Raw genomic sequence first — 16469 nt, 5'->3', positions numbered from 1 at the left:
ACCAGCTATGGCACATAATTATTAAGAATAATTGCTTAAAATAGGAAGCCATCAAGTTGCTTTTTCCTCTGGGTTGTCTGGGGGGTGGTTGGGGAGGGGCGTGGAGAGAGCAAAGGAGTAAGAGAGCCTTCCAAGCAGCAGGCCCTATTTTCTACTCATGAGAACTGAGAGTTGGTGTCCCATATCTGACTCCTTCCCCTTTCCTCACATTTCTCTATGGGATAGTGTGTGTTACTCCGTCTTTTCATCTGCTTTTTCTTTGATTTGTCCAGAAGGTTATTTGTAGTAGTACTAACTCCAGATTAAAAAAAACAAACAAACAAACTTATTTGTGGCTTTGGTTATGTGACTACTCTAGAAAGGGGAACTTGAGATTTTTATGTTAAAATATAAATATAGAAGCTTAGATATTTAAAATATTATTTTGGAAAGAGTGGGGTTTCTTTAGGGTTACACCATCCGTAATGATTAATTTGATTTTGTAATGTAATTGTTATGGAATCAGAGCTGGAAAAGATTGTTGGGATCATCTAGCAGAAACCCATTCATTTTGCAAATGAGCAAACTGACACTTAAAGAGGTTATGTGATTTGCCCAGGATCATAAAAGTATAAAGGGCAGATCCAGGATTTGAATGACCGTAGGTCTTTTGCCCCCAAATCTAGAACATTTTTGAGCACCATTAATAATCTTCCACCACCTTTCATTTTCTATGACTCAGTTTCTTTATAAAATGAGAGAATTAGCCATACCAGGGTTCCTTCCAGGTCTAAATCTATTGAACTATGACCTCACCATACCAGGGTACTTTAATATTCTTGATCAAACTTTGTCAGAACCAAAGGCTATATCTAGATCATGTGTCTTCAAGCTTGTTGGTGTCATTTATAGTTTGAGATTTTATTAATCCCTTACATTCCTGACACTGAAGCTTGACTTTGATGTAACATTTAGTAATGATAACCACAATAGTGTGAGGTACCATGCTCTAGTGAATGGGGAGCTGGTCTCAAATTCAGAAAGAAATGGGTTCAAGTCATACCTCTGAAATCTCAGGGCTCCAATAAACTATAGATAATGCCTTACTATGTTGAATGAACTTTATACATGTTGGCAAGAGTATTGAATTTTGAGTCATCAAGCATCTCAACTGTCTAAATTATTAGAATTCTCTTCTGATGAGCCATTGAATTTTTATTATTATAGTGAAATTCCAATGAGGAATTTCAATTCCAGTGCACACTGATATCTGTTCTTCTATACATTGAGAGATTACCACAATTGGAGGCCAGCTTCCCATCCACTAAATCATGATACTTCTTGGTAATAATAATTTGTTGTTACTATTACAATAGTAAATAATAATAGTTGTTACTATTACTGAGTAATAATAATAGCCAGCATTTATATAGGTCTTTAAGGTTTGTAATATGTTTTAAAATAATCTCTTATTCTCACAACCATCTAACAGATAAGTACTATTATTATTCCCATTTTACAGATGAGGAAATTAAGGAAAACAAAAGTTAAATGATTTCTTCAAAGTCACACAATAAGTATCTGTGGATAGATTTTAATTCTGATTTTCCTAACTCCAAATCCAGTCCTCCAACTACTGTGCCCATCTCTCTGTCTCCAGCAAGTTTCGTTTTATGGACTCAAACAGAAACATCTTAAGAAGTAATCTGACATTCCAGTTTAAAAATTAATTTTAATAACAAATTTAAAGAATGCCAAAAAGAAATCATTTTATGCATAAAGAACAGAAAAAGGGGATTACATATGAACTATTATCCTCCATTTATAGTTTCCTTTATAATGTGTATATATAAATATTTATATATAAATTTATACATACAGGCTCATGTATATCATATATGTACAGTATATATAATGTTTTATGTACATTCCTTTTTAAATTTATTTTTATTTTATTGTTAAAAAATAGAAAAAGCCAGGAAAAAAGTAAACAAAACAAAACATTGTCATGTGCCCACAAAACATCAGGGAGGATGCCAAATACATAACAATAAATTTCTATTTCAAGAAAGCATATATAATAATAGAAGAAATTATATTCATGAGCATTTATCTTTTCTTTGCTTCCTTGTAGGTTATTCTGTGCATATGGAATTTAAAATGTGTATATATTACATCCAACAAGCTATTTTTAAAATTATCCTGCTTGTCTGTCTTCCTTAAATGACTTAAAAAAAACCCCAACAATGATCATAGAGGGAACATTTAATTTGATTAGATTAATTTGTTTTTTAAATGAAAAATATATACTGCTCTAAAACTTTCATGTGTTTGCTTTTAAATTCAAAACTTAGAGAATATCAGATAGAGACTGACTTTTAGAAGTTATCTAATATAACCTTCTGTATATTAATGGACCCTTATGACAATCTGGTAAAACCTATGGATCCCTCTTCAAAATAATGTTTTTAAACAATTGAAGGAAATGCTAAGTTTCTCTCTTAGCGTGTGGTTAAGAGTAATATCTTAACCATTCCCTTCATCTAAATTAGGGTAGTTTTTCCTTAAAAGGTAATGGAAAAATTTCTAAAGATTCAGACTACTGATGTCACTTACTCATCACTTATTGATGAGGTCCAGGGGCAGAGGATCACCCAAAATATATTGAGGTTCTGGAGTGTTGTAGGTATCCCAAAAGAATATGAAAGCTTAGATGATTTCAAAGTCAAGAGACACAATTTTATTATAATTGTAATACCAATTAAAGTAGGCTAAATTCCAAGAGAGGAAAATAGCAAAGAGCAAGGAGTAAACAAGTACATTAATAAGGAAAACTATTAGAGGTGGAGTTGGGAAGTACAGAATAGAGAACTTAGCAGGATAAATGACATCCTGGGTTTGGGGTTCACATGATTGGTGAGAAGTTTGGTAATGGGGGTTAACAACAACGCCTTTCTTCTTTCATGAAACTGAGAAGAGCTCATTGTCTTAATCTAGATGGGAGATAGCAGCCCAGACTTTTGGATAACAGACCAGACAGACATCTTTGAAGGATAGCTTGGTGGAAGAAAGCTATCAGATTCAACTGCCTTCTCCCCCCCCCCCCCCCCACATACATTCTCCAAGGTTATGCCACATCACTCCCAATTTCTAAGATGACTATATCAATCCTAAGATGGGTGTCCTGGGAGTTCAGAAAATAGAAATTAGTGAAAATAAAAATGAAAAAAATTTTTTTCATTCAAATTCACTAACCCAACTGAAATCAGGTTCTTAGGGAACCCAATTTAACAAGATTATATGATGATCAACTGTGATGAACTTGGCTCTTCTCAATAATTTGGTGGTTCAAGGAAATTCTAATACACTTGGGAAGGAAAATGCCATATGTATCCAAAGAGAGAACTATGGTGACTGAATATGGATTCACTTTATGTTTGTTTGTTTGTTTTTTTCTTGTGGTTTTCTTCTCTTTTTGGTCTGATTTTTCTTGTACATGAAGACAGATATGGAAATATTTTTAAAAGAATTGCACATATTTAAGCTATATCAAATTGCTTGCTGTTTTGGGGAAGGGAGCGATAAAGGAAGGAGAGAGAAAAATTTGGAACACAAAGTCTTACAAAAATGAATATTGAAAATTATATTTATTTAGAAAAATAAAATATTTCAGAAAAAGAATCCTTTTTTTTTAGATTGAATGGTTTAGATTATTCAGCTCTTTACTAACTCACCTGGTAAGGAACATAAGCTCTATTAAAAGAGATATTTAGAAGCATATTTTGATTTTGTAATATGGTTATAATATTGAGATCTAGTATCACGTGGCAAATTGAACACTGGACTGCTCAAAAGATCTCCTGTTACAAGCATATAGTTTAGCAAGTCATTTATATTTTCCAGTCTCTGTTTATTTATGTTTAAAATGGAGATAATAATGTCTGTATTACTGGCCTCACAAGATTATTGCTTGACTGTCTTTGTAAGGTTCAGAAAATTTCTTAAAGATAAATTGCTGTTTGTTCTTACTGTTATCTGTAAAACAGGCATCCTGATACCACTATTATCTTATCAGCCTGCTAGGAGAAAGTAATCTGGTTAACTCCAAAACATTGTACACACATTTTTGAATATACACAAAGGGGAATGCAAATAGTCATGGAATAACATCCATACATTATTATTATTATTTTGTTTATTTGTTTGCTTGTGAGGCAGTTGGAGTTAAGTGACTTACCAGAATCACATAGCCACTAAGTGTTAAGTATCTGAGGTCTTACTTGAACTCACGGCTTCCTGACTTCAGAACTGGTGCTCTATCCACAGCACGGCTCCAACAGCTGCACATTGTGACCTTCTTGGATGTAACTAAATTTAGTGTTATGTTGTGTTTTTGCAACTGTTGATATAAATGGAAATATTACTTTCTAATAGTTACCTTCTGGGCTAGTAAAAATTAAGTTAAAATCTGGGTCTAATTCCAGGGCCAGAGTTTCTGTGTTCTCATTTCCAGAGATACCACTATACCTTCTATTGCTTTTCTCTTAAATTCATAATCACTTTTTTAGAATAGAAGCATTAGCCAGAATGAGCTTCTTTTCTCCCAGTTTCAATACACAATTTCTCCCTTTTATTAGAAAACTCCATTTTAACCCCTTAATAATTTTCACCCATTTAATTATTATAAACTTATGAGTAAATGCATTCTAATTAAATGCAGTCAGGCTAGTTTAAAATATTTTTTAAAGTTATGAAAATAAAGATCTTAAAAACTTCAGAGGTATTTTAATCTGTTGGGCCATATAAGGGTGTTTGAAGTAACTCAAAGAAAATAATGTTAATAAACTACACATTATAAAGTGTATATAAATCTAAATATTACATTTGAATTACATGAATTGGGAATAGCAATCTGGGAATGTTTTCTTTATTTTGATGAGATTTTACAATTGAATCTTCAGAATATTTCCATCCACAAACACAAAGGAAAAAAAATGTGTGGTAATTTTTGACACAACTGTAGAATTTTAATATGTGGAATTTCTGAGTGTTGATTTTCTTTCTTTGGGTAGTGGACATCCTAATTAAATTGGTAGTAATTAGAGTGGGAGGAGGGAAGAAACAATATTTTAAAATTGGGGCTAGCCAAAAGTCTTTTTAAATTTATTTTCAGATATAAGAAGTTAAATACAAATGTCTTTAAATTTAAAAAAAAAAAAAAAAAAAAACCGTTGCTTCATCCCATAGATTTCACATTGTTTTACTCACTAAACTTCTTAAAATGGCTGAGTGGTAGTTTTCAGATCCTCTGACACTGCCTCAGAGAATGTCTTGTCAGGAATGAGTCATAGTAGTTAGTTCAAAGGTACTCCACCCTTGTGAGTCATTTTCTTAGTCTTCTCAGCACAAACACACACACACACACACACACACACACACACACCACACACACACACCCCTGAAATTTATACAGAAAGTCATAGAAATCACATGCACTTCACCTACTGCATTCCAATGTTTTCACACTTTATAAGCTCTCAAAATACAGTACTCACTGCAACAATTACAAAATAGATACTTATGACCTTCATTGAGGAAATGCACAGTAGAAAGAATTTTGGATGTGTCAGAGGACATGTATTCTAATTCAGCAGTGCTGTTGACTGATTTTCTGATCTTGACAAGATGCCTAATCTGAGTCTCAGTTTTCTCATTTGTGAAATAAAAGGATCTGGACTATGTGACTTTTAAGACATCTTCAAGCTCTTAATTCTTATTTATTTTTCAAGAAAGAGTTTTGTACAAGAACATCATGCATACATCCCTTGGCTTACTCTCTCCTCCCCCCCCCCCCCTTTTTAAGTGAGATTCCTTTTTGTCTATGCCTCTAAACAAACTTAGGTGTTAAAAGAGCAGCAGAAAGAATAGAAAGATGGCTCTGGTTCACTATTTAGGTCACTTTGGAGAGGTTGTAGCATTATATTATAAGCAGAGAGGTATGGGAAAGGCAGTTGTAAAACCAGACGGATGATAGAATATTTGGCTGTGACTTAACCTCCTACTGCTGGTAACTGCTGGTGAATTATAATTATTATATTTGGTTTTATGAAGTGTTAAAGAAGAAACCTAGCATAGTGGAGAGAACTGGTATTTAGACAGGATATTGTATTTGAGAAACTGCAAGCAGACTAGAACACAGGTTTCATGGAGGGAGTATGAAATATACACATTTGGAAACATAGAAAGGGACCTGGTAATAAAAAGCTTTAAATGTCAAACAAAGATGTTTATATTTTATCTCAGAAATAATAAACATCTATTGGATCATTGATTAGAATTAGGTGACCTAATTAGACCTGTGCTTTAGAAAAATCACATAGGTGAATAGAGTACCAGACCTGAAGTCAGGAAGACCTGAATTCAAAAAATGGCCTCAGACACTTAACATGTCCTAGCTATGTGACCTTGGCCACATTACTTAATCCCAATTGCCTCAGTAAAGAGAGAGAGAGAGAGAGAGAGAGAGAGAGAGAGAGAGAGAGAGAAATTATGTTGACAATTTATAGAGAATGGATTTGAATGGGGATGGATGAGGCAGTGAAATCAATTAGAAGGTTATTGCAGTAGTCTAGATGAAAGAAAATGAAGGATTGAACTAAGATTGTGATTGTGTGAGAATATATATGAGAGATATTTTGATGGTAGATATGAAAAGATTTGACAATTTATTGGCGATGTGGGGGTGAATGAGAGTGAAGAATCAAGGACAACAGCAAAATTGCATGTTTGGGTGACTGGGAGGATGGTGTTGCTCCAGACAGTGTTAGAGAAACTTAAAAGGTGAGGGAGAGAGAGAAGGGGAATAATTCTGGGCTCGGTATTAGGGGGTGGGAGAGGAAGGTTGGAGGGGTAGAAAAAGGTCATCAGTTCTATTTTGGAATTGCTAAGTTTTGGGATGCCCATCAATACCAAGGAATTCAGGGGTCCAGCTCCTACTTCCATCCCATGATGTATTAGAATATTATAGAGGAAATGTTTCTGTTTTTAAAAATCTGTTATAAGATGTATTTCACTGTAATACTTCAATTTTGAGGTTGATTCACTAATAGAACTATTTGGTTTATCAAGGGAAGATAATCATCTTGAAAGGTTGCTCACTCATTACAAATAATGAAATATATATTCAAAAAGACAATTCATGTTATCAAGGAAATTACAATCAAAAGGAGAAAAAAAAGAGTAAACTAACAAAAATATGTGGATAAAATAATTATAAGAATGTTTTGAAAGTTAATGGCAGGTAAGGAATTAATACTTTCCAGCTCTGGGAGAAAGGCAGAAGTATGGTGATAAATCTCAGAGAGATATATGGCTCTCTCTTTTCTAGTCAGCCCAAGATAAACTACACCAGAAGTTTATGATACATATAGGATACATTGATATTTGTCTTTAGCATTTGATTTTTTTCTTCCTCTAGAATATTCATTTCATTAATCATTTTAGATTAATAGTAAAATAGCTTTGCATTCCTTTTTTTTTTTTGTATTTATATGATGCCATTATTTTGTAATTTGAGTAAAAAAAATTATTTTCCATTTACATATCACCAATATTTTAAAGTGACAAAGCATATTTTTATTGATGAATTATTCAGACACTGAAAATTAATCTTACCTCGGGCTCTGATGTCATTCTCTTGAGTATTATTTATCAATTTCCTATACAAAACAGATAACTTAAAAAGATTCATTTGAGACCCCTTTTAATTGTATCTAATTTTTTTGGAAACCCCTTTTAAGCATACTACCATTGGGAAGCTCTTCCCTCCCCCCCCATCCTCCACTTAATAGTATTTTATTTTTCAAATTACACATAAAGATAGTCTTCAACATTTATTTTGATAAGATTTTGAGTTCCAATTCTTTTTCTCCCTTTCTCCCTTATCTCCTCACTTCCCAAGACAAGTAATCAAACATGTACAATTATTTTAAACATATTTCCATATTAGTCATCTTCTGAAAGAAAAAAATCATAACAAAAGGGGAAAAATAAGAAAAGGAAAAAAAAGTGAAAATAGAATATTTTGAATTACATTCTCTGGATGTGTATAGCATTTTTCATCACGAATCTACTGGAATTGTCTTGGATGACATTGCTGAGAAGAGCTAAATCTATCAGAGTTAATTATCATAAAATCTTACTGTTAACTTATTTATAATGTTCTTCTGGTTCTGCACACTTCACTCAGCATCAGTTCATGTAAATCTTCCATGTTTTTCTGAAATCTTCATACTCATCATTTCTTTTTTTTAAATAATATTTTATTTCTTCAAATTCACTATATGGTAGTTATGGTGCAGGTGAAGCTCTACTTGGAAGCAAGGTGAATTTGGAAGAGAATTTTTAGTCCTTGTCCCATCTCTTCTGTGTCATGGTTCCAAGAGATGTTATGATTTGATTCAGCTTTTTATTTCCTGAAATTGTTTTGTGTGTAATATGTAATACATATGCATATATATTTATGTGTTTAAAGAAACATGTGTAGCATGTCTGTATGTCTGTCTAGTGCTTACATTTATATGTTAGATTCCTTCTCTCCCCCCCAGAATTGAATATAAGATTTTTGAGGGCAGGAAAAATGTGTTGTCTTTGTATATAACAGACAACTGAAATCCAGAAGTCACCTGAACTTTGATTATCTTTGCAAACACTTTTTTAGAAGTTACAACCAAGCCCACAAAGATGTTTGCTGATCCATTTCATTGTTTCATCTCCCTTTCCTTCATCCATCAGCTCCATTGCTGTTGATAATATCACTAAACATTTTAAAAAACCTTTTATTCCAAAGTGGTACTTTCCCAACCCATGAGGTCCTCCAAATCATAATATTAACCCAACACCAAACTTATTATGTCTTCTAAGTGGCGCAGTGGATAGAGTGCTGGGCTTAGGGTTGGGAAGAACTACATTCAAATTTGGCCTCGGATACTTCCCAATTCCATTTAGTGTCTATCCACATACCAATTAGTTGCCCTTTCTACATAGTTGCTAGTTTCCTTCCCTGGATCTCATTTGCATTGATTTATATTTTTCTCATATCTTTTTATATTACCCTTTGGGTAATAGTCTTTGTATATCAAATCATATATATCTTATTTATATAAAATTGGAATGTCCATGAGATCAGAGTTCATATTATGTTTTTCTTTTTAATACTTTTTAACTTGTTCATTGTTTAGCATAATGTTCTAGGTGGTGTAGATACTTAAGAAATATTTATTGAGTTGAACCACTATATTAATGTTGGTTTATTAATAACAATATTATTTATTCCCATTTAATTTGTTGACAGTTACCTCTGTGTCAGAGATAGCTTGGTATAATGGATAAATGGAGTATAGAGAAATCTGGATTCATCTCACAGATGGAGACAATGGCAAATCATTTAAAAACATCAAGCTTCTGTTTCCTCATCAATAAAATGGTGATTGTCATCCTCAAGTTAGCTATTGTACAAGGTTGTTTTAAGAAAATCATTTTGTAAACCTTATAGTGCTACATTGTAAACATTGTGGCATTATATTGCAAATCTTATTGTAAAATAGTATTAACTATGGGAAAAAAGCTTTACATCAGAGGATTTGGATTCAAATCCTATCTCTCTACCATCTCTGAGTTATCCCTTCTAAATCTAGGTTGTATGAGCCTATGATGTTAAAAATATTACTTAAGACAACTACAACCTTCTGTTATTCAGTCATTCTCCATCTTGAACTGGATTTAAAAAACAAAAATCTTTCTAAGTAAACATGAAAGTAGTCCCTTATCTACAAAATCACACTTCCTGCAGCAGTAAAATACACATTTTAAGTTTTATCTTGTACCAAATTGTGGCAGCATAAATAGTAGAAAGAATAACAACCTGGGCATCAACTGGGATCCCCTTTTAGATCTGCTATGCTACAGTGTGTCCTTAGGGAAATCACAAAAGTTTTCTAGTCTTCCATTTTTTCATCTATAAAAATGAAGATTGACTGTAATTCTAGTTGATTTATATTAGACGTTTATTTCTTTAGAAAAAATAATGCTTTATTTTGTTATATCACATTTCTTTAAAAAAAGGGGGGGGGATCTACTTTCTTCTCTCCAATGATCCATTTTTATAATAAAAAAATTAAAAAGGGGGAACATTTTAGTAAAAACTATCAACAAATCAGTTGTATCTGACATTATATGCAATGTTCTATACCCCATTACACAAACTGCAAATAAGGGAGGATTGTTTTTCAACCCTTTCTAGAGTAAATTCATATTGGTCATTAATTTATAATTAGAGTAACTTACTCTTCAGGAAAATTTGGCATTATACCTCCTTAGGATCTTGAAGAGTATCTTCATGAATGAATACAATAAATAAGTAATTTTGTATTTTGAGTAGGGCCTTCCTATGTTCAGAACAGGTCTCCAAAGAACACCTTCAGAATGTTATTTTTCTTTATGGGTGCCTCCTCAAACAGTCTTGATCCTACTGATAGCTACTTTTGATCTACCTTCTAGATAGTTTTTCATCCATAGCATTTCTTGAATTGGGATTTGGAAACTGTGATATAGCTATGGGAAGTTGAGAGGAATGTACAGAGATTGGAGCTTCAAAGCCAAGAACAGCTGACAGTTTAATGGTAGTTAAGGCAAACTATAAACTGTTTGAATAGAATAAATTGGCTTTTCCCTGCCTTCATCATTTCTCTTCTCCCAAAACCTTGAGATCTACCCACTGTACTGAGGATAATTGAGAAGCGTTGCATAGATAGGAATACCCATTGCATATACAGTTATCCCTTCCACATCATGATTTTCCTCATCAGGCTTTTGAAATATGTATCTCAGTTTGGCATAAGAAATTAAATGGGAGTTTTGGAAGTGTTTTGATATCTACAGATAACATTTGAAGACCAGATGACAGAAACCCATGACCAAATACCTAGCTCAAATTTTATAATATGGTACTGTAAATACCCTGCAAAAGGAGGGGGACAAAATCGGAATTCTCTAGTGCAAAGCTATGCAAATTTTCCAGTTCACGGAAGCGCCATGTCCCCAATCCCTGCAGATAACTGTAATATGTTTGTTTGGTTTTTTTGAGGGCAGAAAAATGATTTGAGTAATAAACAAATTTAATTTTTGTGAATGCTTATGGGGAACTTAGTATGTATATACATTAAGTGTATTTTTGTAAATGCTAAGTCATATTTAATCCTTATCACCACTGGTCTCATTAAACAATTTTAAATCACTGCATTTTAATTGCTGACTACTATGCTCAAAATGCAATCTTCTTTCTTCTTGGAATCCTTGTTGTTATTCAGTCATTTCACTCTATGTACAACATGTCATGATCCCATCTTGGGGTTTTTTGGCAAAGATATTGAAGTAGTTTGTCATTTCCTTCTCTAGCTCATTTGGCAAATAAGAAAACTGAGGTAAATAGGGTTAACTGATTTGCCCAGAGTAAACACAACTGGTGAGTGCCTGAAGCTGGATTTAAACTCATGTATTACTGACTCCAGATCTGGAACACTATCCACTATATCACCTAGCAGCCTCCTTAAAAATTCTTAGTTTCTTTTAAAGCTTATCTCTAGGATCAACTAGAGCTTTATCTTCATTCCATAACCTTTATCTTTTTCTGCCCATTGTAACTGCTTTGTATGTAAGTTGCATAATATCTACAGGCCATGTAATTCACTCGAGGCAAAATAGTATTTCATTGTATTTATGATGTTAGCATGTAGCACAATGCCTAGCACATAATACATGCTTAGTGAATGCTTGATAACTGATTTATAATTCTTATGCTAATTCATATGTCTAACACAAGTATGTTTTTCCCCCTCCAGGACAAGATTTAGATTTGTTTGATGCCCTTCCTGATGGTGAGTAACAGATATTCTCAGCATTTTAAATTTTTTACCCTGTTTACTAAAAGACAAGTTTCTTCTTTGTAGAAAAAAAAATAAGCCTTATTGCATGGAAGATGTCCTTTGTCATTATGAATGACATTAAAATAAATTGCTTGTCACTTAGTAATCTGCCATAGGATACTCAGGGAACTAACATGATAAGAGTGTTCCAAGTTCTGCTTTACGTAGCTATTATTTCCTTACTTTATATTCATAAAAATTATTTGACTTTTTCTTTTTATCTGCATCTTTTGGCCTTTCCATCATTCTTTTTCTCTCTCAAAGTCTAAGATGAGATCTATGTAGTGATGGTGGAAGTTTAAAAATGGAGGAAGATAAAAAATGATGTACTTAGGGTGGTAACATAGAATATTCTAGTTCTTTTCTATCTTTCAGCTCAAATCTTGTTTTTAGAACATTTTGATCTTGTTTCTTTGTCCACAGGATCTAGAAAAAAAAAAGACTTAAGCAGAAGATATTTTAGTTGGACTTAATAGGTATAATGTCTTGTAGGAGTGAAGTGTATCAGATATCTAGGAAAGCTAAGTCTATACTTATTTTCTATTCTAAAAGAGCAGATAGGCCAGTATACAATCTCCTCTAATTTGTTACAAAGCCTGTCTTGATTTTAGTGTCTTATGGAAAGCAGAGAATACTCAAGTACTCTCTCAATCTCAAGTACTGTTTCCCATCCTACCTTCTTCCCCTGACTTTTCCCTTGATGGTTGGCAGTGATTATATAAAGATCTAGTTACTTGAGTCTCTGGGAATAATTTTAGAGCTTTAGGGACATGGCTTCTAAAGTCAATTGGTAGAAACTGCAAAGAAGCTAATTTAGGCTTACTTTAAAAACATTTCCCTAAGAATTTTTTTTGGGGGGAAAGCAAAATTATTCCATAAAAATGAGCCAGAAAACAAAGGAGGAAAAAAAAAGATTATCTGGTCATGTTGGTAATATTTTCTCTTTGCTCCCATTTTTTTCTACCTGTTTTGCTCTTATTTTCTTCAAGTTCATCCTTAATATATAACTTTCTTAATATATAACATTTCTTTTATCTTAAATTCCCCACTTAAATTAGTGGAGCCTGCTTAGAACCCAGTCAGATTTTAATTATATTAAAATTTCAGTCTGTAAACAACAGATTCGACAGTATATTCAGGGACAACTAAACAAATTGGCCTCAACAACATATTTTGTCAAAATTCATATTCCCTGGTATTAATGTTTCAATGTGATGTTTGATTTATGTTTGTTTATTTTTATTGATTTGTATTTATTTGTCCTGAAGCAAAACCTACAAAGAAAACACCTCCAACTATCAAAAAGCCACAATCTGGTGAGTAATGCTAACTTTGTTAATTATACAGCAGTCTGCTAGTTGAGTATACTCATTAAAGTATACAATGAATTGTATTTTGAGGGGGACCAAGAGTGTTGAAAAAGTTGGGGTTAAATTTGTCAATAATAAATTGCTTATTCTGTACTTAGTGATAAATATTTGAAATGTCAATAAAATTGACATTCTTAGTTAATAAGTTTTAGGAGAATTGTTCTATTAAATATTATTTAGCATTTATTGAACCTTTTAGAAGACGGATTCTTTTGGAAAGAGACTTCCAACTGTTACTGAGGGTGCTCTACCTCCAATCTGTTGGAGAAAAGGGCTCTGGGAATCTTTTAGAAACTTTCCATTAGAAAATTTAGAAGATGAACCCCACAAAACATCATAATTTTGCTTGAAACAGGGAGAGGTATTTAATATGAATGATAAGGCACATGGATTGTAAGGGAAGTGTTTGCCTCAATAATAAGTTATAAACCCAGTGTAAATGGAAACCTGTCAATTACAATGACTGTAAGGGGAAATTCCTTATTCACTACAAACACATAAGTCTATAAAAACATTATTGCTAGCTAATTAAAATAGAAAAAACTTATACCAGTTCTTAAAGAATAAGGCATATAATCATTTCTGAAAATACCATGGCTATCATTTTCTTTTCATGAATCTATAAGTGGATTTCCTAATTCCTGGCAGAGGGAAATGAAAAGAGAGAAAGGGAATTTTAAAAAGACCTCTAATCACTCCCACACATCAAAATAATACCTTTATAACCACATATTCCTCCTGAGCAGGCAGGATAATGGGAGGGAATAAAAAAAAAAAAAAAAGAGGAGTGAAGAAAGAGAGAGACAAGAGACAGACAGACATAAACACCGAGACGCATACAGACAGATTCAGACAGAGAGATAGAAATAAAAAGAGAGATAGGGACACACACAGAGTGACAGAGAGAGAGAGAAATTGGTCAGCTTCTGTTTTGGAAGATTCAGATTTGTAAACTGCCAACTATAAAGCTTAATGGAGTTGGTTCTTCTTTTTAAAGAAAGAAATCAGTTTTGAATTAGCTGGCAGTAGAATAGAGGGAGAGGAGTCCTTATTAATAAATGAACAGAAAACTGCTGGCTTAATTAATTCCACATGTCTACTTGGGGACCACCATTTTGTATAAAGGATATTCTACATTTTGTAGTATATTTGTAATATAGAGCAATGTTTTCAATATGTGAACCAATTCATTCTAATTCCTGAGACCCACTATTTTGGTGGAAGGGTGAAAAATCTATAAGAAATTTAGTATCAATTGTGAGTTATATTATATTATTCCCAAAAATGATAACAAAAAAGAGTCACAATGATCTTATCATTGGTGGGATGATGACTCCATTTATCATGACTAAGTAGTAGCTGATAGTACAGATGATCCCAAATTTGTTTTTGATAAACATATATACACACACATATGTGTATATGTTATATATGTATTGTGTGTGTGTGTGATCTTCTGATTGTCACTACTCAGTATTTTGAGGCTGAGTTAGTGTGTGTGACCTAGAAAATTAATTCCATAGATTAATAAAATGTGTGATTGTCAGAATGTAGCTACCAGGTGAACTTCTTAAGTTCATCTCAGTTTGGGATCATACATTTCCTTGATAATGCCATTTATGAAACTTCTCATACAAGCTGTTAAATAAAACATTCTCTCCTTTGGGTTTTTGGTCACTTGCCGTTTTGATTCCTGATCATAGTTTCCTATGATTTGTACAGATACAGAGTATAATTGAGAGAATAGTGATATAGATTATAATTGAGAGGATAATTGTGTTTTTAAAATTATGGGTTTTTGTGTCATGGAGCAGCTTGGAATCAATGAAATAATTTTCCTAGATGTAATCAAGTCCTCTTTCCTTCTTTTATTCAGTTCTAGACCTAGCTCAAAGTTGATGGAAAATTCTTGACTAAGACATATTTTCTAATTTATGATCTCTTTTGCTAATTGATCCATATTCTTTAAGTTATTAATCTGGGGCAGTTAAATGGCACCAGTAGATAGAGCACCAGTCCTGAAGTCAGGATGACCTGAGTTCAAATCTGGTCTCAGACACTTAACACTTCCTACATGTGTGACCCTGGGCAAGTCACTTAACCCCACTTCACCTCAGGGGAAAAAAAAAGTTATTAATACCCCAAACTGTAATATCACTAATTCATTCATTCATTCAACAAGCAATTATTAAGCATTCATTATCTTTAAAAACTTCAAATCCTCTTTGAAATTTCAGTAGTGTCGGCAACATATCTAACATATATAGGACTGCTTGCCATCTAGGGGAGAGGGTGGAGGGAGGGAGGGGAAAAATCGGAACAGAAGCGAGTGCAAGGGATAATGTTGTAAAAAAAAAAAATTACCCTGGCATGGATTCTGTCAATATAAAGTTATTATAAAATTAAAAAAGAAAAAGAAAAAAAAAGAAATTTCAGTAGTGTAACAAAACCACAATAGACACAATTAAATGTGCCTATTAAACTTTTATTTCCTATGTTGTTGTCATTTGTCCTCCATTCTCAAAAATGACCGTGACGTCAGAAAGGTGATACCATGACGTACAAGTAAATGGGATTTAAGTGAAGGAAGGCTGTGTAGACTCACTTCCTTCACCTTTCCCTCTAGAGCTTCCTGGTCCAGTGGCCAGATATAGATCAGGACAACTGGAGATGGCCCTGGAAAGCCAAAAGGCATATTTTATGTAATTTTAAAACAAAATTTTAATGTTGAAAGATCAAATCTGCAGTTTTGGCTATAGTGGCTGTGATTGTCCAGCTCTTATTTTCTTTTAATATTTTTCATAACTGTGCTGTGGATCATGACTAATGTAGAAATATGTTTAACATAATTGCACACATATAATCTATATCAGATTGCTTGGCATCTTGGGGAGCAGGGCAGAGAGGGAGGGAAGGAAAAAAATGAAACTCAAAATCTTAAAAAAAATTAGTATTGAAAACTATTTTTATGTGTAATTGGAAAAAAAATAAAATATTATTTACAAATAAAGAAACAAATAAATAAATGTGATTTGTCCTATCCTATTCTTGACTAGACCTGACTCAGGCTTTCGTAATTCATTTTTAATATTGAAATGAAATAAAAGATTTTTGGGTCATAGGCAAGTCAATGTAAAGA

General features: G+C 32.9%; 1 protein-coding gene across 2 annotated transcripts in view; it reads left to right on the top strand.

Moving 5' to 3' along the window:
* CD99 (CD99 molecule (Xg blood group)) overlaps window positions 1-16469 on the top strand; it is a 57185-nt gene that overhangs the window by 8188 nt on the left and 32528 nt on the right. For both annotated transcript variants that reach the window (XM_051984584.1, XM_051984585.1), the window contains exons 2-3: window positions 11877-11912; window positions 13229-13276. In XM_051984584.1, coding sequence (XP_051840544.1) covers window positions 11877-11912; window positions 13229-13276 — 84 coding nt within the window. The remainder of the gene's footprint in view (window positions 1-11876; window positions 11913-13228; window positions 13277-16469) is intronic.

Source organism: Antechinus flavipes, chromosome 3 (assembly GCF_016432865.1).
Source record: "Antechinus flavipes isolate AdamAnt ecotype Samford, QLD, Australia chromosome 3, AdamAnt_v2, whole genome shotgun sequence".
NCBI classification, from domain to species: domain Eukaryota; kingdom Metazoa; phylum Chordata; class Mammalia; order Dasyuromorphia; family Dasyuridae; genus Antechinus; species Antechinus flavipes.
Note: the sequence above shows the minus strand (reverse complement) of the source record. Positions and strands in the feature narration are given on the sequence as shown.